This window comes from Colius striatus, chromosome 2, assembly GCF_028858725.1.
Source record: "Colius striatus isolate bColStr4 chromosome 2, bColStr4.1.hap1, whole genome shotgun sequence".
Taxonomy (NCBI): domain Eukaryota; kingdom Metazoa; phylum Chordata; class Aves; order Coliiformes; family Coliidae; genus Colius; species Colius striatus.
Window position 1 is genome coordinate 15,874,673 of NC_084760.1, and position 24,147 is coordinate 15,898,819.

Below are 24,147 nucleotides of genomic sequence, written 5' to 3' on the forward strand. Positions count from 1 at the left end.
TATCAAACAATAAATCAAATCCTTATTAACAGCAGTAAACCTTAAGTCAACACAAAAGAATGAAATAGACTACATATTTTGTCAAATCCCTTTCAAGTGAAGCTCATTTATTCTGCAAATAAATGCATATTAAATACCAAAGAGAAGGGGGGACTGATCCTCACTTTCTTACCTAACCAGCAGGTCATCTCCAAATTTCGGTATTCGTGAATTAAGGCAATCACGAAGGAGTGAAATATCCTGTCTAATCATGGATTTGGTCTTAGCACATGCAGGAAGAGTGGAGCTTTGAAATTAAGATTATTTAAACAAAATGAAAATAAATTTGAGATGCAACCAAAACTTTACACATAAGCAAAATAATGTAACAAAGAAAGACATTCAACATATAATTTTAACAGCAAAGACAATTGTACTTATTACAAAGTGATTTGGTTTGGGTGTTTTTTAAATGTAGGGGTTAATTTAAACAGTTACACAAAGATATTCTAGGATTATATCCCTTACCTTTCAGCTATAGAAACATTTTATTTTTTGGTTTTTATACTTAACAGGGCAAGACTTTTTGGTTTTTATTTTTAAAAAGGAACTAACTATTTAAAGGGATCTCTAAACACTTCTTACCTGTAAAGGTTCCAATGAGTACCATTTTCTAATAAAGGCATCTTGGGTGGTAAAGTTTTAGAGTGCCTAACAGAACTTCTTGAAAGTGGTGGAACAGAAAAGAAAAGAGAACAACACAAAACATGCCAAAAATAATTAAAAAATACAGGTAAATGTAAGCCAAGACTGACCAGAATATAAAATAAATGCGTAATATTCTACTACATTTAATAACACCGTGAGTACATTTCTCATTGTATGTTTTTCTCACTACTGTGATAGCTATCTGGGGGACAAATTTTTCTGTTTATGCTTTTGTTAATTCAGTCCATGAACTCAAGACAATACTAGTATAGCTCAAATTTTTCCTTGTAATAGCAAGTAATCTAAATTTTTGCAGTTTTTAATTAAAATACACAAGCTGTTGTAAAGGATTAGATTTATATTGAACTTGTTCTTTATTTCTATTTGTGATGCCTTACTTAGATCTACAGAGATTTTAATCTCTTCATTAGTTAAGCAAGAAAAGCTAAAGCAGTGATATATAGTGTCACAAGCTTAATTATAGATGTATTAGCATTTTGCATTTTTGAATGTGGAACTTGTTTGGAAGTTGTGTATTGGCTTCAAAATCTAACAGCAATTAAATGCTGCCAATAATAAGTTAATTAAAAAGCCTATGAGATTTCCTACATCAGTCAGCACAGCAGCACTCTGACATGTTACATGACAAGTGTTTAATATCATCACTTATAGTACACGAGATTTTAGAACAGGAAATGAACAAGGGAGAAACTTAAAGGCAGACAATGGCTACCGAGTGGGAATCATTTCCTTTTAACATTTAAGGGCTAATAATCAAGTTCTAAAAATTTTCCTTATACTATAACCTCGGCACAGCTGTGATGCCATTAGCAGGACTAGCAGCCTTGAGGATTTTGTGCCTTCAAGAACAGTCTGTCTTAATAGGACATTTTGATTCCTATTAAGGCTTGGACCTAGGAACAGATACCAAGATTACAAACCCAGCTCTGTTACAGACAGACCAAAGAACTCTCTGGAAACCCTAACAATTGTAAAAGCCTGAGGGATTTAACAGAGGAGCTTTGACCATTCTCATAAAGGTTTAGCAGTCATATCACTACTGATAATATGTTGCCCATTAGGTTACTCCTGGCATAGTAGCAGGTGTTACTAAGCAAACTAACCTAAGAGATGAAATGTGACAACCCATGGTCTATGGCACAGGTAGACATGTCCTTCCACTGTTTCTGCCATTAGATAATAATTGCAAGCAGATGGGCAGGGTGGACAGCTAGGAGTAGTATTATTCTAACCTAGCGTAATAAACCAACCCTATGTCTTAACTTTGTAGCTTGGACTATCTCATATTAATGCTTCCTCCAGTTAACATGAAACCCTTCTTTACCATTTTAAGGTGAAGTTATCTCAACAATTAATTGAAACATTACTAAACAAGCTGTCTAGAAAACAAGGATAAAGCATTATAATGTTTCTAACATGCATAAATGTCAGGCCACTACAAATGAGAAAAGGCAAAAGCTGTCAAAAGATGAGCAGACCGAATTTTTGTTGAAAAGGTTTTGGACACTATTCAGTCAAGGATGGACAGTAGCAACTTTCTGGGTATTATTCAAACTTGCGTTAGGCTGAACAAGCCTCAGAGTAAAATTTCCAAATCAATCTATTCTGTTTTATAGTATACTTTTATTGTTACTTTTAAGGTGTAAATTTGCTACTTTTCTTGATCTTAAAAATTTAGTAGCAATAATTAGAATAAGGAAAAAGTCAAGGAAGGGCTGTACTCTCTAAATTCAGCGTAGCTCTTACCTAACTGTATTGCTGTCCATGTACTATTTTTAGCTGTTTAACTGGCCAGACTGGTTAGTAGATTTGTAAAAGTATTGGAAATCTACGGTGACTAGGTAAAGTGCATGAAACATTCATCGTACTATATTTACTTCATAAACTGAGAATTTAAGTATTATTATTGAAGAATTCTAATGAAAATTATAATCTTTAGGAGGGAAAGGAAAAAGCACAGAGCTGGAGGCAAAGCGTAGGGTGAAACTGCAGAAGATGCAGCAGAAAGAGAAAGGCCAGAGGAGGGAGACAGAAAAAAACAGACATAAAATAACAGGGAAAACCCTACACAAAGTAAGTACATGAGACAACATGGTTTTAAAAGTTTGACAGTTTCAAACATATAGGACTGATGTCAAAGTCTTAGCAACATCCAAGTCCTGAACAGAAACATGGGTAACGACTTGTCTAAAGTAGTTGAATGGTTAACTACTTCAACTACTTTTTTTTTTCTGATTCTAAATTAAAGATTTTCTACACAATCTGACATGTATTTTTAACAAGGTTAACAGATGAGGTGAAAACAAAAAACGGGGAGGGGTCAGAATTAGCTTTGTTGCATAGATATTTCAGTCCTATTTAGTTTCACAACATTGGGAAGACCTGACACAGGGAGCTCCAAGCTTTGGCATGAGAGATTAATGAAGACTGAAGATAAACTCAAACTACAAATTTTATGCCTGGGTCTAATATATAGCACAATTTGTAGACACAAAACAGAATAATACAAGACCCTTCAAAGCTAGGGTTCCTAATGAGCCCTCATTAATCACCGTTCTTTCCTCTACAAGTTATCAAAATCAGTATGAGATTAGGTGTCACAAGTAATGATTTTTGGCTTGTGAATGGCTGTAATAGAAACACAAAAATGCAAATAAAGGAAAATATAAAAACAACTAAAAAAGTATGTCTGAAATAGGAACAATAGAGTCATGCACAGGGAGAATGGGACTTCTGTGATAAGACAGAAAATCTACCAGAAAATACAACTTCAAAATCATTTCTTCAACTGCTTTTATGCTTACTACTGAAGTTCACAAACATATACACACATCCCAATCTGAATTGAAACGTACAAAAAAGGATGAATGACACCTGGATAACAATGTAATAGGAAGTTCTTTACATACTGGGACCAAATAGCACCACGGAAAAATTTGGGCACACAAAGTACAGACAACTAACCAGATGTGTTCATGATTACCAAGTTCCTGTATTTACCTGATGGTATGTAGGCACTCTGCACTTCTTCCTCGCTTTGCTCTGGGCAGCATAAGAAGCTCACTGCACAGACAGGATGGATGGTGAGTGAAACAGATATCATTATGAAGCATCAGATGACATGATTTATGCCAATGATACGCAAATGAAAACATAAAAAAAGAAACAAGAAGCTTCCACCCAGATACATAGTCTGGTAATATTCAAACTCAGATTGCACTTCTCAAAGAATGAGAGGCAAAAATGTGCACGTGATAAGTACATTTTCAACAAATTCCTTTCAGTGTGGCACCTGATTTTGTGAGATATCTTCTTTTAAAATTCAGAGGTATTGTTTTAGAGCTCTTCATGACAGGAATCCATAAAGAAGCTATGTTTCTCTAATAACCTCCTTTTATGAACTAATTACTGATGAAATACTTTAGAAAAGAAAAAAAAAAAGAATGCTTGTTCTTTCATTTAGGTTTTTTCCCTCCTAAGGCAGAAAAACACACATGGAGAAGCATGGAGAGTTTGCTTACTAGTTTACTGCAGATGTGTTTATGGGAAGATTTACCAGTCATCCTTTGGGGAAAAACAAAAATTCATGTTGACTGAAAACATTACATTTGGCCAAGTATAAAATACAAAAGAAACAACAACATCAACAAAATAGCTAATCTGCCATCAGACTTTTTGTTTCCTATTGTTTCAAATTGAGTAAATTGGCCATATATTCTATTTTTCCTTTACTGTAATAAAACACATGCTGCAACAAGTAGGATGGTATAATCAATACATATTTATGCCTATGGTAAATGTGACTATGATATGAAATATCCCTTGAATTAATCTTGCAGTTTTATGCACTTCAATGCAATCAGAAAGACCAAGCTCCAAACCTCCTGATTATTGTAAATATGAAATTAAAGCTAAACTTCATGGAAACGTGCTATTTTAACAGAAGCAGGTAACCACATGAAGTACAAAGAGAGAAAATATTAAAAAAATAGGTAAAGCAGCAGTTTTTCAACGTGTTTTGTGCTTCATGTCATTATAAAATGACCCATTTAATTGATACAGTATAGGTAATATCTATCTAAAATTCTAAGCTGGGCAGCCTGAAATAATGGCTTCTGGCTCATATGTGAGATTTAACTTTGCATCTGGAATCATTAGCCTGTTTTTGATGCAACAAAATGTGTTAAAGTTGAACTGAATTGTTGGGGATTTTATGGCAAAATTTCCAGTCAGAAGACTGACTGAATTTATATGTAGGTTACCAAAGTAAAAATAAACATGCATTTTAGGAAAAAAAAGTTACCATTTTATAAAGAGCTGTGAAGCAGATAAATCCACATTAAATCATAGGGTACTTCACTAATATTTACTCTACCTTTGCTAGGCCATAGAATATCCATTGTAAGTGGCCCATGGCAAATAGTAACATAAATTTCATCCAGAAAAGGGATATAAAATAGCATCATGAAATCTTCAAGTTAAAAATGTAAAGCAAAAGAATCCATCACAGTAGATTACAGATAATATAAGAACATATTCACAGTTCTATAATGAATGAAGTCTGGTTTGCAGACATTTAGAATATTATTCTAAAACAAGCATTTTCTAATGTGAGTATTTTAGTACTCACATTAACAGATCATATTTAGGAATAAAAGAAACATTAAAAAGAAAAAAGAAAAAGCACTATGGTCTTGAAAATTGGATGATGATCTTAAATTCAGAGCAAAGTACACTGCTTAGATAGATTTTCTAATAAAAAGCTTTTCCTAACAGATTTATTTATATAAACACACATACATGTGTACTCATCTATATATAAATATGTATTAAAAAGGTGAAGTTCCACTGGGAATTTAAGTGGCTTTAGTAAGAGAGTATTGAAACTATTTTTACAAGGCTCTATGCAGAATATTCAATATTAATTTGGGACCAACAAAAGATAATTGAGAAAATGATCAAAAGTAACTAGTGACTGTAATTTCTGCCATGTAACTACTGCATAATTACTCACTGTTCAAACCAAGGTTATGTTAGATATTTATGAGTGTGATTGTTTGAATTAAGGTCTCAGAAAATGAACACCACATACTACTTATATTACTGTTGATACTAATGTATAATACTAAAAGACTTTTTTGTTCAGTCCTTTGTACTGATAAAGAATTTTCCTCAACAAAAGCTATTTTTGATTTTCCCTATGATACTGTTTTTATGTATTGAAATGCTGAAACCTGCAAGATTTAAATGGTCTCCAGAACTGAAGAAATTGGAAGGAAAGTTGAAAATAACAACAGAAAAAAGGAGATCACCACTGCAGACAACATTATTTCCTGAAAGCAAGTACATGGACCCATCTTGAAAGCTTGTCTATAATCCATGTGCATCCCTCATGTCTGAACCTTAAACCTCTGAAAAGCATTTTCTGAACACTGGAAAGAAGTGAAGACTGTGTCCTATTCTTCTGATCATATCCAGCAAGACATTGCTGCTGTGGCTTTTGTGTGACGGTTCACCTACAAGAAAGTCTCAATGCAAGCCCTGATCTCCAAACATAACCCATGTATATATCCTCATTTATATCACAGTTTGGGGTTGTCCTGGAAGAAACACAGTTAACTGTCTATATCTATTTCTACTGACAAAGACTATTTTTTTGAGATCTCTTCAAATCTGCTGAATAAGAGATGTGTTCAAAAATGCCTTCAGAAATATTCTGAATATATCACTCCTTTAAATAAACAATAACATGAAACATTTGCAAAAGTGGAAATTACTTGAATTAGCTTAAATATAAATCTGACTTTAAAAGCCTTTAGAAAGCACTTCAATTCACCTCTTAAAGGAAATTCAGTACAATCCAATTTAAACAACTCTGTATATATTTCTGCCTATAAAGTTGAATTTTAAAATGTTCCAAATAACTCATTAATTCCTATATGTGTGTTATATTAAAAAAGCAAAGCAGGCAAGACTGTACACAAAACTGAACTAGTTTAACTGCAGAACACATTATTCAATTTCTATGCTGGTCGAAAAATGGACAGAGTTCAAAAGAGCTTTATGGTTTATTCTTTATATGTTTTCACATCACTATGAAATGTATGTTCTGTATTGAATTTACTGGATCATTTGGAGAGGTTTTGTCATTCTTGCTCATAAAACACAGTAACTTAGTAAAAAAAAAACCCCAAAAACCTCCAAAGATGTTACTGGGACAATCGATCTTACATGGGTCGTAAAAGTTTGTCATTATAGTTTAGCTCTATATATATTTCAAATAAACTAACAACCCACAAATATTGATAATCTATGTGACTGCCTTCATCATGTTTACCAAACACTGAACTGAAATATCTTTCAAAACTATTTTTCAGTTATAAACTAAACAAAAATCCTTCTTTTCTTCCATTTTATTAGACTATATTTCTAAATATATTAGATATATTGCTAATATATATCTATATTACTATATTGCTAATATATTAGATATAATATATATTATAGATTATATTGCTAAACAATGCCTGCTAGGGGAGACCAAGCATTCAATAGGAGCATAGCCACTTCCTGGCTTCCCGGGAGAGATGTGTATGTTTTGCTAATTACAAGCACCACAAATAACGTTGCTATGCTTGGGTGCCGTACCAAGTTCACCAGAATGTTACGTAAGATGCTGTAAGACTGCATATATAGATGTCCACAATCTATAAGCACAGAAATGTTAATCATATGCAGTTCCTAACTAGTAGGAACCCATGCATGGTATTTTGCTGGCTACCAAAACAGATAAATTGTGAATAATGTAATATACTTGTAGGGCATTTGTATATATTTATGCCTTTTAGCAAAAAAAAAAAATCTCTTCATTCACGAATCAGTAGAATGCTCTACAACAAATACCCAAGAACCATTAGTCTAGATGCCTGATATTAACGTCAACCCAGTGCAAAATTTTACCAAAAAAGAGGAAAAGATAATGTAACCATGACACTAGATTTCTCAGTTAGGATGATTTCTCTACCTTCCCCATTACCATCAGTTGTATTTCTATAGAGCACTTGAAAATCAGGCAAACTGAAAAAGACATTTCTAAACTTTTTCCCAAGTTCAGGCTCACAATGTACCTTTCTTGATCAGACAAATACTGACTATCCATGTCTCTGGATCTGTAATCAACTGGAGTTCTGGAGGCATCATGGTGTCTAGTTGGAGAACGTGATCTTCTCATTTGATGAATTTCATCTAAACTCCTGAAAGGCAGAAATATGTATGATAATCTTGTTTTCTCATAAATAACACAGCTTAATGGAATAGAGTAAAAGATGGTTGAATCTATAACTTCTAAAAAAACATATCAGATCCTAAGATTCAAAAATCCCATTTCTTAGTATAGAATGTAGCCATTTCTACCATATTTAGAAGTACCTACCTTTCTCTGTGTACACTGATGGATTCAGTAATGGCATTTCAAAGCCTGTACTTAAGAATAACTGAGGTAACCACAAGAATTGATACTACCTCACATGAAATTAAGTGGTATGCATTTGTACATTCATAGCCAGATTTCTAAAGAGTTGACAACTTTTTGCAGGTATCTCCACGTATTCTTTAGAGAAATTCTGGAACAGGATACAGGAACTTCTAGTAGATTTTATCAATCTCAAGCTGCTATACAAAAGGAGTATAATTTTGTATAAATGCAAGTAACTTCTGACTCTGTGACAGTAATTTAAAGCTCTTTTCACGTGGAAAAGAGCAAGAAAAAAACTACTACTCAAAGGGTAGACTCCTCCTTTAGTTTAGCTGCCATTGAATGAGAAGCATTAGTTTTTTCAAAGTACAGAATGAAAGGATGAGTGGAATTTACTATGAAAAATTTCAGTTGTGCATTATGCTTTTAAGTAGAAAAATACAACAAGAATACATAATTGCTTGTAAAGGCAGAATGAGGAGCTCTCTTTCTCTAATACAAGAAAACTCAAAAGGGTCATTGCCATAGTCTGTTTTATGTACAGCCATACTCTTCTATGTGTTAATGATGCATTACTGAGAAATTCAACTGTGATTTGGTGGGCAGTGAAATAGCTTCATCTAGAAGAACTGATTTAACAGAGGGGTATGCCTGTAGAGACTTAAGTAGCACACAAAATTTCAGCACACAAGAACAGTATATATATGGCATGGAGGTGGGAAGAAAAGAAGCAAGATCATCAGAATTCTCCAGGAGAAGCTGGTTTCCAGAATATTTCATGATTTTGAAACATCACAGATGTCTGGTATTAAATGTATCAAGTTTTGTGCTTCAACAGTTGGTATGACACTATTCAAAAACTAACAAAGCAGGCAAATGAAAAGCTCAAAAAGGATTCTCCTATTAATAAGCTGTCAATTTAAAGCAAGTAAATGCAGAAAATAGGGGTTTATAAATCACTCTCTGATGCTTTAAAGTATTTTTTCCTTCTTACATTAAAAACTTCACATCATAAATAAAACTGGTAATTTCACCTTGCCATCACTTCGAAATTAGTTCAATTCATAGTTAATATACTATTTGTACACATTTATTATCCTACAAATATCTTTAAGTGGCCTGAAAGGAGATTCAGCCACTGAAAAAAAACATTTCCAAACTTACTTATTAGTTATGGTACACAGATAACAAATCATAGAGAACATATCAGTAAGAGAACGTAACCCTTACAAAGCTACGATGCATAATGAGCACTCTTGAATGACTAATAAAAACGTATGATCCTCCAAAAAAAGTTTTTAAACAGTAAGTTGTGAAAAATTGCTGAAAGAAAATTTGAAAATGAGGGATTACAGAGACTTGAAACCACCCTGTGTCACGTAAGTTGTGATGCCTACCTCTGTAATGGCACATTTGGTAAACGTGAACGGGTCCTGCCCTGATCGTCGCCACGGTGAGGAGATACAGATCGTGAACGATGATGTGTTGTTCTTTGCTGTTCTGGCACAGTTAACGTTGTAGATTTACTTTCTCTAGTACTAGATCTATAACCTACTGGCAAGAGGGCAACAAAAGTAAATTAGAGAATAAAAGTCTGCGTTTGGAAATAATTCAGCTGGCTAGACTTTCCAGGAACACATACCTAAATGCTTACACAACTTTCAAATCATCATTCAGCTGTTGTACCTCCAATGTATCATGTGGCCAGGATAAACTATTTCACCATTACCTTAAATGTCTACATGTACAGAGACAGAGATGGTTTTCATCACGTACCTGAGGATGTGGAGGACTGAAATAGTTTTCTGACTTAGGGAATTGTATTCAGAGTAACTGGTATTTCAAATTTGTCATACAGTAGCAAATACTTGAAAGGAATCCAAGCAATGTAGCTTTACCTCATCAAACAAATGGAGAAGGCATGCTTGTGTACAGCAGCACAGACTCAACCGAGACTGCTCATACCAAGCATCCCTCTGACTCCAACAGGAAAACATTTTAGTGTTTCACTGAAACAGAACTTCATCAAAGTCACCTACCATCAAAAGTTAAAAGCATTTAAGAATATATTGTATGGAGTATGGGCTGCTGCACACTCTGCAGAACACTTTCTTGAAATGCTTTGAGTGAGCTGCAAATTTCTCATATTTCATTTTTACATGAGATTTCTTAAAAAAATCAGCAGAATGTTAGTACATTTTAAAGCACTGATATTTCTGTGCCTTTTTCCACGTAGCACACTGTTAGTCTTGTTATACACTTCTTAAAAAAGACAATTAAGCTCAATAAGATGAACAGCTTTCAAAAGCTGCATGTTATCTTACCAAAAGAGCCTAAGGAGATTTGCTTAGATTCCTGTTCAAGATATTTTATAGAAATGACAAAAAAATCCCTTAATGACAGAAATGATCATCCCTTAATGACTTTACAAATTACTATTCACAGCCCAAAATAATATTTTTGCCGTTTCTCTGAATTTGTCTAGTATTAAGTTCCTGTACCTAAAAACCCAGCCTGTTTCAGAAATCTTCTTTCTATGCAGGAAAAGACTATGATTTAGTCAATCAATCATCAACTGGATAAATTAAATAATTTGCACTTTTTAAGGATTTTGTTACAGCCCTCTAATTCTGTTTTTTTTTTTTTTTATTTTGTGTAATTTGTCTAACTCTTGTAGTTCTTCACTGACCAACTTGTTATAGCCCTCTTAAAAGTATGGCCTGTATAGAATCTGTTTTAGGCTTGGTCATGTATTCAGGCACACTTAATAACCTGTTTAGCTGCATGTCAGTCTGAACGTTGATCACAAACATCACGGAGGCGTTTATACTATTTTCCCAATATTGCATCATTATTAGAACTGGAGGAAAACACTTTGTTAAAACAGTGATAAGTAATAAGCCTATCTTCCACCATAAAAAAGATTCATCTCAGTAATATAAAACTGAGAACAGGAACCTACTAGATGATGCATTTTATCATCTGAGGAACTCTAAGACTGTTTCTATAGTATTGCAGTCTCCAGAACTGTGTTCACCTTTTATACAGTATTGAATAAACTAGCAAAAGTTATCCAAAGATAAAAGAAGAGCATCTAGGTTTCTATGATTCATAGTATCATAGGATCAGCTTTCCAGCAACTTCAGTAAACAAACAAAAAATGGCTTCACTAAGTTGTCTTTAATCTATTTACCACTGCAAGTACAACAGAAAAGATGATGTTGAAACAAAAATGATTTGATAGACTTTCTGGTCACTGTCAGCTAGAAAAGATGTGCAGAAAGATCTTCACAAGTTCTGATGGGAGAACAAAGGAAATATTTTTTTTTCTTTCATTAAGTGGAGAAGTGGCATGAGGTTAATAAATCAGGGAAACGAGAAGCATTATGAGTACTGATAATCTTAGAGTTTAGCATTGGGCCCAAAGACAAGCACTGAGAGTAAGAACATGTCATGCAGCTCAGAAACAAACATCAGGGACCATGATGTTGAGTGCACGTGTACACTGTTCTCAAACAACATTGAGTTAGACATGTCAAGTTAAAAAAATGAATGCAATATTGTATTTAAAATGACACCATACTCAAGCAGAGGGAGGGTGGGGGCTACGGTTTGAAAACCAGAGATAATATGGATTAAAAACTTTTGGGAGAGCTCATTTGTAGCTACAAAACCAGTAAATGCTTGGCACTTAAAGAGCATTTTTAATAGCAAAGCTATACTGAGTAATGACTGCAAAATAGGTCTGCAAAAGTTGATAGCATGCATGAAAATATCTACTGAAGTTTATGAACCTTCTAAGAAAGGACTCCAGTGTTTTGTAGGTTTGGATGTCCTGTGATGCTTGACTACCTTACTTGCTGAAAAAGTGTTCCAGAGTTGTGTAATAAAATCAGAAAGAAACATGAGGATCTCCCTAATCTCAGTGGTCTGTGTGCAAATTTTGAAGCAAAAAGGGACTCCCTCAGCATTTCAGTGGAGCGTCTGTTTTATGTCATGTACTAAGGTTGCTGCAGACACAGTCTGATTTTTTGTCAGAGAAAGGACTATACATGACAAAAGCTGGATGTGTTCCTTTGCCCAGAATAACTAAATATAAGCTCTATATGCCAAAAGATATTTAATTTTCCAAACAAGCTTGTTTTAGATCAAATCCTGTCATTACTATCGGAAAGAACACCAACTTGCACTTATTCCATCCTAAAGTCAAAGAAATCAAAAACTGCTTTCCAAACTTTAGGTGACTGTATTGAAATACATATAACTTACATACAAAGAAAAAATCAGGTTAAAATTTATTTCTAGGTTATCTCTGTCTTAAAAAAAACACACCTAGGATTATCCTGTACACCTGTACACTTAAAAATCTGGTATAGAAAGATTATTTTATCCCATATATTCTCCATAGCCAAGCTATCCAGGGAACAATATCTGAAACTTGTGCATTGTGTGTACACAAAGTTGACAGAACACACAGAACTATACCAAGTCACATTTATCTTAAGCATTAGGTCAACTTTTGCCAAGTTGGTGAAATCACATCCATACTTCCCTAGCGACCGTGACAGTGACAGCAACAGTAACATTTCCTCATATCCTCAAATTAAAATCACTGTGCTCTCCAGGGTGAGCAGAGAAATTTTTTGCATGGACCAGCACTATAGCAGCAATCAAGCTTATGGTAGTATATGAAGAAGTAGTTTCTCAGTTGCTTATGGGAAACTGTCAGGACACGATGTGAAATGAAAGCTGGATGGATGATGAAAATGGTTCTAGTAAATGTTTGATACCAGAACAATTTAAAGACAATACAGACAATGTCAAAGTGCTGTGCTGATGTGACTCTGCTGCTAGGGGAGGAAGGTAAGTACAATGAAACTATTTATACAGATTATATTTCAGAAATAGTAATTCTTCTATTGAGTTACCCATAGCATAAGCAACATAGCTCATTAAAAATACCCCTTGGGATATTGCCAATTGTGTAACAGCTTTTTTTTCTTTTTAATTAAGAAAGCTGCTGAAGTTTTCATTATAAAGATAGGCCTCAAAACATGTTCAGTTTTTATTCAATACTTTACTGATCCTATATACTTAGCACTTGTGAGACCACATTTGCAGTACTGGGCTCCCCAGTACAAGACAGACATGGAGTTACTGCTGGGAGTCCAGCTCAGAATCACAAAGATAATTAAAAGACTGGAGCATCTCTTACATGAGGAGAGGCTAAGAGATTTTAAATATTATTTTCTTTATGTTAATAGGTGCGAGCATACCATAAAAATGTGTCACAGTCCAATTTTGTTAAAGCTGAGCTTCAAAGTTAGAATCGTAGAATGGTGGGGTTTGGAAGGGACCTTTAGAGATTATCTAGCCCAACCCCCCTGCAGAAGCAGGTTCACCTAGATCAGGTCACATAGGAACATGTCAAGGTGGGTCTTGAAGACCTCCAAGGAAGGAGACTCCACAACCTCTCTGGGCAGCCTGTGCCACTGCTCTGTCATCCTCACAGAGAAACAGGTTTTTCTTATGTTTAAGTGGAACTTTTTGTGTTACAGTTTCATCCCATTACCCCTTGTCCTGTTACTGGATACAACAGGAAAAAAAAGGATGTCCCAACCTCCCGACATCCATCTTTTAGATATTTGTAAATGTTAATAAGATCTCCCCTCAGTCTCCTCCAGACTAAACAGCCCCAGTTCCTGCAGCCTTTCCTCATAAGATATTCCAGTCCCCTGATCATCTTGGTGGCCCTGTGCTGGACTCTCTCCAGCACTTCCTTGTCCCTCTTGAGCTGAGGAGCCCAGAACTGGACACAGGACTCCAGATGAAGCCTCATCAGGGCAGAGGAGAGGGGGAGAAGAACCTCCCTTGACCTGCTGGCCACACTTTTCTTGATGCATCCCAGGATGCCATTGGCCTTCTTGGCCACAAGGGCACATTGCTGGCTCATATTTAGCTTATTATCAATCAGGACTCCCAGGTCTCTCTCTGTAGAGCTGCTCTCCAGCAGGTCAATCCCCAGCCTGTACTGGTGCATGGGGTTGTTCCTTCCCAGATGCAGGACTCTGTACTTGTCCTTGTTGAACCTCATGAGGTTCCTCTCTGCCCAGCTCTCAAGCCAGTCAAGATCCTGCTGAATGGCAGCACAGCCCTCTGCGGAATCAGCCAGTTGAGATAAAGTCCTTTCATGGACAGTTCAATGAGTTGATTTTAAAAAAATTGTATATATCACTGCAAGATACTGCTAATAAATGAGGATAGGTCAATTACATGAAAGATAAAATGTGATATGACAAGGGAAAAATTATTTTCCTTAACTGTTCTTGAAGTTATCACAATGCCTTTATTTTCTATGTAGTAGGCTTTACTGTCATTGATAAGTTGTGATTCTTTTCAGCTGCTTAAACTGCAGCTGCTGTTTTCCTCTAGGAAAAGTTTGTTATTATTAAATGCTAATACTACATTTGTCTTAGCAATTGGTGAAACATTTGAAATGATAGTTTTAAAGATTTGCAGTGTTAGTTAAATTAGCCAAAATATTTTCACCATTTCATTTTTAGCTTACAGTGGTGATCAAGTGAACTTTTGTTCTTCAACATTTTGCAGTTATATGTTTGATTTTTAGAAAATGAGCAATAATCTCTGTGAAAATTTAGAGTTAAGAAGGCAAACAACTTCCTTCTTCTCCAAACATTTCAAGAAAAAAAGAATAAGTTAACCACTCTAAGAGTAGATTGTCCAAAAAAGATGAAGCTTATTTATCATATATAAGCATCATGGTGGGCAACATTGGCAACTAAGTGGTAAAGGAATGAAAGGAGGCTTTAAAGAAAGACATTTTCTTTTGCATCACATGTTGTAAACTCAATTTTTATATTCTGACTTTGTTGAGAAGGAATATCTTAATCGTAGGCTGATCTAGTTGAAGCCAATAGAGCCTACATGAAAATGGTCTAAGGGTATACCTGAGCAGCCTCATCATCTTAGAATGTAAGGAAATATGGATATCCATCATTCCCTCCCACACACATACCTTGTAGGAGAACGTGTGGGAACTCTGGATGAGACAAGGTATGCTCTGGTGAGGTCTGTGATATTGGAGGGTAAGAGGAGGAAAGGACAAAGACCCTACAGCACAACAAGGAACTTACATGCAACTTAGTGTTTAACTCTCAGAGAAGACACTGTAGTATTCATTCAGTGCAAATGAAGGTAGCAGTCCAAAGTCTTAGAAGATTCAGCAATGTGATAAGTAAGGAAAGTTGGGTAGCAATGCATATCTGAACTTAGTGTCCAGGCACATTTGTGAGTCTGTTTAAGATTCCTGAGCAAATAAGTAGATGTTGGGACTGGCAACCTTTTTTATTTGCTCCTGTGGGCCTAAAGTCTAACTCCCATCTAAGAACTCAGGTTGCACGTGCAAATAAAACATTGCAGACTGACAAGAAATTTCTATAAGAGTTACTCAAGTGCTGACCCAGTGAATAGTCTAATACATTTAGCTGAACAATTTTTAACATTTCCTGTCAGACAGAAAATGCTTTATTTCAAATGAATGCCTTGAAAAACTGGCAGCTGAAAAAAAAAACCTTAATTCTTAATAAATACAGAATACTGAAACTTTAAACATAACTAAGTGTACACAGGTGTGCCAGTATCTACATTGCCAACTAAAAAAAGCTAAATTAGAAACAGGAACTTACAATTGTTTCCAATATTCCCTCTCTCGGTTGATGTAAAAATATCAAGATTAATCACTTCATTTAAGCAAATACCATTACAGGACACACCTGAAGAAATTTCCCTCTTAGTAACTGCTGGTAAGTGTATTAAAATTGGGAAAGAACCCAATCAACAAAGGAAAAATAATCTGGCTTAGTAAATATAAAATTATGTTGAGTTAATAACATACATCATTTAACAATATGGTTCTACAATGCAAAAATAAATAGATTATTTAAACACAGATCAGGAAGACAGATACCTTTCCAAAACCCCAACATGATTTATTCTGTGATTTTCATATAGCAGATCCACAGAAAAACTGATTTAGTGCTTGCAATGACATAGTGACTCAGTTATTTTGGGACAATTGCGAAACATATTCATCTGACTTGTGACAACAGTCAAATAGAAGCAGAAGAATGTGGCATTCAATATGATCCTCAATATTTTCACTATGTAAGAACTACTGAACTAAAAAGTCAAACCATGACAGTCTCTACAAGTATATAGTTATGAATATTTAGAGTAATGATAGCTCATGAAGGTGTATGAAAACTATAAAAAATATAGCCATGCTACATGCATCTTAAACTACAGCCATGCACTCTCAATAAAGCCCATGGGAGACCGCATCATATCTAAGTTTCAAGCAAAAAGCAAAAGAAAAGAAAAATGCTTTTAATAAACACTGAAAACATAATTTTGAATTCATTTTTAAAATTTAATTCACAATTTAAATGATGCTTGGAACATTATGCAGTAAATAATTGAATAATTGGAATCATCATGGTTCATATATGAAAAATGATATGTGAAAGGACTATCAATGAATGAAGAGTAGAATCTTTTAATTCACCATGAATTAGGACAGGTACCATAGAATAATCAGGAAACCTGTATATTTCACAACGCACTCTCCAAAACCAGTATCCTCAATATTCCAAAATACGATAAAGAAAAAAAAACCAAACAAGCAAAAAAATAATAAGAAGAAAGCAGGACCATGCTGTTCACCCACGCACCTGGAGGAACAACTCCAATACCATCATCAACATCATAATCTGAGATGTCACTATCACTGATTGGCCGAGATCCTGCACAACAGTAAGGTAAACAAATACCTGAACATCTGCTCATGATAAAGTAGGTAAAAATATGTTAATTTAACATAGAACTGAAATTCAAAAGATTATTTTAAATCTAAACAACAGAGGAGGAGAACTGAACTGCAGTGACTGACAGTGATGTTTCACAGGACAGCCAAGTCAATTTCATATTTTGGAGCTGCTGCAGCCTCCTTTTCCCTTCTCCTTCCCTCAAGTCCTCAGTAATCCCCCCTTAGGATACTTTATCTCACTAAACCAGCAAAAAGTTACCTCAAATAAAGAAAGAAATATACTTTTGTGCTATTTCAGTGAGTAAGCTGAATCAGCTTGATGAACAGGAAAGGAGAGGTGGCAGCATATGGTGAGAGAGGGGAAGAGGAAACAGTACTGCTAGCTTTTAGAAAAGTTCAAATACCTCATGAAAACTAACCTTTAATTTGCTTTCTCTATACATATCCTCATGCAGCAATTAAAGCAGTACAACATTTTCATAATTCATTCCTGAACGTGCACCAATTTCCTATGCATTGGCTGGAATGAAGGACTTCCACGTTTTTTAGAAATTAGAAAAATAGATTGGAAATAATCCCCTATATCCTTCACATTTCTAAATAAATCTTAATTTAAATGAATGAAGTAGCTACAATATTTGAATATTTCAAGACATTCATTTTAATATGCCTCATATAAAACTGAAATGACACTCAACAAAACAACTGGACCTCCCAAATATATGCATATAATTTCTTTTTGCTGCAAAAGTACACTTCTCATTTGATTGTACAATGAGCACAGAATCACAGAATGGTAGGGGTTGGAAGTGATCTTATGGGATCATCTAGTCCAACACCCTCTGGCTAAAGCAGGTCCATCTAGATCAGGTTGCACAGGAACATGTCCAGGTGGGTTTTGAAAACCTTCAAAAAAGGAGACTCCACATCTCCTCTGGGGAGCCTGTGCCAGGGCTCCCTCACTCTCAGAGTGAAATAGTTTTTCCTTATGTTTAAGTGGAACTTTTGTGGTCTAGCTTTTTTCCATTAGCCCTTAATATTCAAACATGTTGGAGGTTGATACTAAGTTCAAGATGAAAAGAGTCCTTAAGCCTCCCTAAGTCTAAGGACTTTCTCTTTTTAAAATAAAAAGCTTTTCGTTATTAAAAACATATCCAGTTATGACGGACATCTTTCTATTTCAAAGGAAATTTATGCATTCAAAAGTTTGAACAATTTTCTTTTGCTAGTCAAAACCAAACCAATGCAAACAGGTCTGACATACTTGAAAGCTATGCGTCACAGGCAAAAGGCTGCCATGTCATAATGTCATCATAGAATCATAGAGTGGTAGGGGTTGGAAGGGACCTTTAGAGATCATCTAGTCCAACCCCCCTGCAGAAGCAGGTTCACCTAGATCAGGTCGCATAGGAACATGTCCAGGCAGGTCTTGAAGACCTCCAAGGAAGGAGACTCCACAACCCCTCTGGGCAGCCTGTGCCAGGGCTCCATCACCCTCACAGTGAAAGAGTTTTTTCTTACATTTAAAGTGGAACTTTTTGTGTTCCAGCTTCACCCCATTACCCCTTGTTCTATTACTAGCTACATCACCTGCATCTCTTTACTGCCACACATTGTTGAAAGACTATGAAAAAGTGTTTTTATCTTGTACATGAAAGTTAAATACCATTACATCATATCCAGTATTTCTCATTTAAAATTTAAAAGAGGTGAATGGAATTTGGACCTACTTTGTAATTTTTTGCTAGTGCTTTCTCCACCATGAACATGTCTTCTTGGCATGAAAGGTGATGGCTGAGGCAGAGGTAGTGAAGATTCATCATGTGTCTGTAGCTTATACCAATGTGGTTCATCATCTAGAAGTGCTGTCTCCAGCTCTATAAGAATCTAGTAGAAAAATTATCAGGTTATAATTTTACTTTCAAGGCACACACACAGAAACACATATATAAAATATATATACAAATGTATTCAAACAGATCAAACAGGACAAATATGATTGTGTATATCACCTCTCCAAGAAATTCACTCTCTTCTTCTTGTACTCTTGGCTGATCCCATACAGTTATTTCAAGCATTCGTTCTCTAAAATCTCTACGATGTACATGTGAGTAGAGAAAAGTTTGATTCCATTTTGGCTCTAGACTTTTCTTTACCGTTTTGGTCCTCCTTTTACTCTTATCACTGAAACATAAATATTTATTGTAAATTTTAATAGAGATAAATCACAAAATGACATTTAGTCATCATCACTCTCTGTTTTCATTCTTTCTGATCTGATAATGTCTGAAAGAGAAAAGTATCCTGTGCAGCGTATCACATTCACCCAAAAGTCCACAAAGTTGATTTTACACACTGGCTTCCATAATTCAAGCACAATTTTTTGTTACAATTATTCTAACTATAAGGAACTGTAAAAAGGAAGCCTTTGTTTCATAAGCATTCATTTAACAGTTGATTCAAGACATAGTAAACTAAAATATAACCGAAATACTACCTTCTGTCTGGAAGGAAATACATTTTTACATAGGGATTCCTGGGGCGTCCATCTACTCTTGGTGGTAATTCTGTTGCTTGCAGAACATTTACTATTAACTGATGTCCCACTTTGTCATACCACAGTTTAACCTGCAAGAATCAAGTTACCAGAAAACACTACTGAAATTGGAGGAAAAAAAAGAATTTTCAGACTGCATCACATTAACCACATTGTAAAAGTAGTCATTTTCTTTTCCAAGAGACAAGGAGACACATTTTCTTTCAAATCCCTTAATATTTAATTCCGTTAGATGGAAAAGATGACAGTATATACTGAAGATTTTGTGTTTACTACAGAATAAAATGATGGTGCTTGATTATACTTACATTTATGGTTCTCATTGCATAATCTTGTATCTGTGGGTGCATGTAAAGCAGCATTTTGTCTTAGCTCTGCATCTTAAAAGTTCCATTCAAATAGAAAGCCCTGATTGCAGGTAAACTCAAGTTTTTCACAGCTGAAATCTACCTACTCTGATTTGTCACCTTGCAAATGTTCTCATAAAAAGTATAATTTACAGATAACCCATTTATTAAGAAAACCATAACATGATGAGATTTTTGAGCCTACCGTAACTTAGAAAATAATATGATTAATATAAAAAATAAGAATGCACAAAACTTTAAGCACTTACAGTATATTTAACAAGCACAGCTTCAATTGGCATTATAGACAGTTGCAGGATGATGTGTGTATCTAAATTAAAAGGTATTACTGAACAGTGTTAACTCTTAATAAATGCATTGCTCTTTAAATGCTCCCATAAAGAAGACAGTAATACAACACTTGTCATCTGCAGGTTACAGAGCATGTACAGAAGAGTGACCATTTTCAAGGCAGGAAGTACAGGATGCCATATTACAAGACACTTTCATAGGCTCCTGTCAATGTACCTCAGTTGCGATTAAAATGATGGTTTGAGAGTGTATACAGAGGGTCTTGAAAAATATTTAAAAGATGCTACTCATTACCAACAACAGACATTTCTTTTGACCTCCAATAGACTTTGGAAATGTGGAGGGCTGAGTGACTTTCATTAACAAAAAACAAAATATGCTCACAGAAAGTTGCCCAGGTAGGACTTGTGGTGCATCCCGTAGGGCTCCAGGGCTGGTTGGAGATATAACAGAAATAGAAGGTCGTTCCATCTTCTGAGATTCAAAAGAACTTGAACCTAAAAATACATAAGAAACACATGAACTTTCTATCCAAACTTTTGAAGTGAATTTGGATGTTATTAACTTCTTTTTCATTGAATTGTATAAAGTTTGTATTTATACACAGTATAACTGCATTATTATACAGAAAGACTTTTAATTATGTAGACTGCATGATGAAAAAGACTGTCTGGATACCCTCACCTCAGATTAAATCTACCATCTTTTGGTTTATTTTAAATAATACATTAAAAAGTGTTCCTCATGTAACAGTGACAAACACATAAAAAGTGTTTTAAATAAAATAGTCTCCTCTGACAGAATTACAAGTCTCCCTCCAAACCCAAACTATTTCTATGATTCTATACTCTCAGATCTTGGATGAATAAACCCACATCTGTTGTATGGCTTATACTCCCTGCAGCCCCTGAAATTTTAACTCTCAAGGAATTGGCACACAGGAAGGTACACAGGACATGTATCTGGAATGGAGGATGATCCAGCAACTACTGGACATCTGTGGTTGTCCATCAGAGAAGCTGAGCCCTTACTAATAAAATGAGCTCATGACAACTGCAAACAGCAATTGGTAGACCCACAGTATCCTGTGCCAGGGAAAGTTTCTGGTTACATCTCAGACAAGGCTCAGATGAGAACAGACTTGAGAGCCACGGCCCTCACACACTGGAATTGTTGACAGGACAATTAAAAAGAAAATCATTCTTTTGAGGCATGATGTACATCAAGCTCATCTAACCAACGTTTCCTTGTTAAGAAATAAAAAAACTCTGGACTTATGCTGGATGATGCCAGAGGTGAAATCCTGACACCATTTGTACCTTTGGCAATTCTTTATAGCTCTTTTCTCTCTTATGTTAGGACAAGTAAATGACAGCCTTGGGCCCCAGTCTATATACCAGTATGATACTAAGAACACAAGATAGAGAACAAAGCAATAAAATTGTGCTCAAATTTGAAATCTGTATAGTTTTAAACAAATCTATTTTGTTTTGAACTTAACACACAGGACCAAAACTCACTGACTTTTGTCAGACAAAAATGTCAGAGACCATGCATTCTCTCAGTGCTTGCCTTTCAGAAAATTCATAGCTGAAAAGATTGTGCTGAGAACAAGACCATGCTTAGTGATGGGAAAAAGGCGTGTACTCACTAGACTCTAATGGGGGGTGAGAAGTCTCAGGAATCCGTGGAATATCACTAAAATGTGAATATATAGGTAGTAATTAGAAACAATGGAGATGACCTTCTGCTCTGACAAATACTTTTCCTGGACACTTTCTAAGAAACATGGATCTGTTTCTGTTCTACTGGGTTACAAGGAAAGAAAAGGGAAATATCTAAAGACAAATATCTTACAAATGCAAACTAGTTTCAAGTTAAGGAACCTGTCAACGTGACAATATGAGCACTACACTACAATGTTAATATTGTGGATGAATTCCACAATATTTTTTACAGCTAAAACAACAGAGAGCTCTATAAGAAGAGAAAGGTGGCAAAATGTAGCATAGCTACAGATAGTCAAGTATTTTTTGGAGTTAAAAAGTCCAAAAAAAGAGATATAGATTAACTCACTAGTAATTTTTATATAAACGTCTCAAGGAGTTCACGGAATGAAACTGATGAAAATGTCTTATAATAATAAAAAGAAAAAGCAAATAACATTAGTCATGTTAAACAAACAAAAGAACAATGCACTTCTTCAAATGCTTAAAGCAATCAAACCATACTGGGTATGGGCATTTTTTGATATGCACACACCCAGAACATACACAGCTATAAGCAAAATGAAGCTAGTTAAGTCTACACACATATGACACAATTTTGCGATCAACAGATTTACTCTTCCATCAAAATCTAGACGATGCTACTTCCTGGGTCTCTTCTCATTTCAGCAGTAACTGAAAATACTTTACAAGGATAAGAAATAACTGTTACTGTAGAAATGTCAGCAAAGCAGCAGAGCAGGAAAACGGAAACAAAGTTCTTCAGTGAATTACTTGAAAAAATTTTCATCTGCACAAAATCATACAAATTGGAACTACAATAACATTTCTGAAGAATATTTCAAAGATTTTAAGTTTAAATCTGAGCATTTAAAAAATATACAAGTGTTTCTGTGTTCAGAGAAACACTATCTTGCTTACTTGGACATTAGTAAAACTAAGGCTCCTAGGTATATAAGTCACTTATGAAAAAGAAACAGACACTTAAGGAAAAAGAAACGTAACAGTGCTCAATTCATTAAATTGCCTTTTGATATTCTGCAATTTAAATTGCTGGTTCCTGTGTTTTAAAGAAAGTGTATTTAAGCTCCAAGTTAACATCTCACATCAGCTTATGTCTCACATCCTTGAAGAAGAATGTGCTTCTTTGCCTTTGTAATTCAAGAGTGCTGTGGTTTCCTCAAACTCATGGAAATATAACTGTATTACTCATTCTTGATACAGCCTAGTTCTACTTTACAAACATAAGCAGATTAACAACCTGTTGCACAGCAGGGCTGCTGAGTGCAGAATTCTTACTCTTAATGTTTCTCTCTTTCCAGGGCAGAATTTCCAAGGCAGTTCTCATCAGTCTGAAATATTTACTTACCACATTCAAACTCAATGTTCTGCTTAAAACAACATTAAGTTTATATTGTTTTCTTGTGCTAGAACATGAACTTTCTCATCTGCATTGTTCATAGTAACATCAGGTTTAGGATATCTAAACGAGGATCATACATGCAAGGAGTGTTTCAACATGGAAAGCACAACCTACGATGTCATGTTTCATAATCCTTGAGTGAGTGAAGAAAGACACTAAAATTAATTTGGTTTGGGGTTTTTTCTGTGCTGTCAACAATAAAATAGAAAAAAAAGCCTAAAAATAAGCTGCAAATATTAAATCCACATATAACTTTAAGAGCTGGTTCATACTGACACTAAGGGAACTTCACACTATTAGACTGACATATAGAAGTCTAATAATAATAAATCTAAGTGAGAATCATATATAAATGCACATATATATATATATACACACACACAAACTATTGATGGGAAATATCTTCTCTAATATATTTATCTTGTTTAAGTACAGGTACAAACTGAACTGCAAGACATAAAAATAAAAGAAAGAAAGAAATCAAGTGTGATTGCTTAAATAAATAAATCTATTTATTTATGGTGGTAGTACCGATCATCAAACTCACAGCTGAATATTCTAACAAGCTTCATTAACAAATCTGCTTTCTGAGATGCACACTACGTAATTTGAAGCTATGCTTCTGTCTATATGTGAATTTCTTACTAATTCAATAAACTACTTTACACAACCATTTCATAACTACCATATGCATGCAGGAAAAATAACTGGTGTGTTAGACTTTATCAAATGTAGGAGTGATCTTTTTAAAAAA

The 24,147-nt window shown here is 34.9% G+C and overlaps 1 protein-coding gene across 2 annotated transcripts in view; it reads right to left on the bottom strand.

Moving 5' to 3' along the window:
• Window positions 1-24,147, bottom strand: part of RIMS1 (regulating synaptic membrane exocytosis 1) — a 175,874-nt gene that overhangs the window by 106,007 nt on the left and 45,720 nt on the right. The window contains exons 7-18 of one of the 2 annotated variants that reach the window (XM_061989497.1): window positions 22,320-22,376; window positions 21,895-21,941; window positions 20,628-20,740; window positions 19,525-19,655; window positions 19,040-19,211; window positions 18,758-18,914; window positions 16,933-17,004; window positions 9,580-9,736; window positions 7,836-7,961; window positions 3,709-3,771; window positions 625-702; window positions 173-286 (exon numbers count right to left, since the gene is read on the bottom strand). In XM_061989497.1, the coding sequence (XP_061845481.1) occupies window positions 173-286; window positions 625-702; window positions 3,709-3,771; window positions 7,836-7,961; window positions 9,580-9,736; window positions 16,933-17,004; window positions 18,758-18,914; window positions 19,040-19,211; window positions 19,525-19,655; window positions 20,628-20,740; window positions 21,895-21,941; window positions 22,320-22,376 (1,287 nt within the window). The remainder of the gene's footprint in view (window positions 1-172; window positions 287-624; window positions 703-3,708; window positions 3,772-7,835; window positions 7,962-9,579; window positions 9,737-16,932; window positions 17,005-18,757; window positions 18,915-19,039; window positions 19,212-19,524; window positions 19,656-20,627; window positions 20,741-21,894; window positions 21,942-22,319; window positions 22,377-24,147) is intronic. The other variant, XM_061989498.1, reaches the window with a different exon arrangement.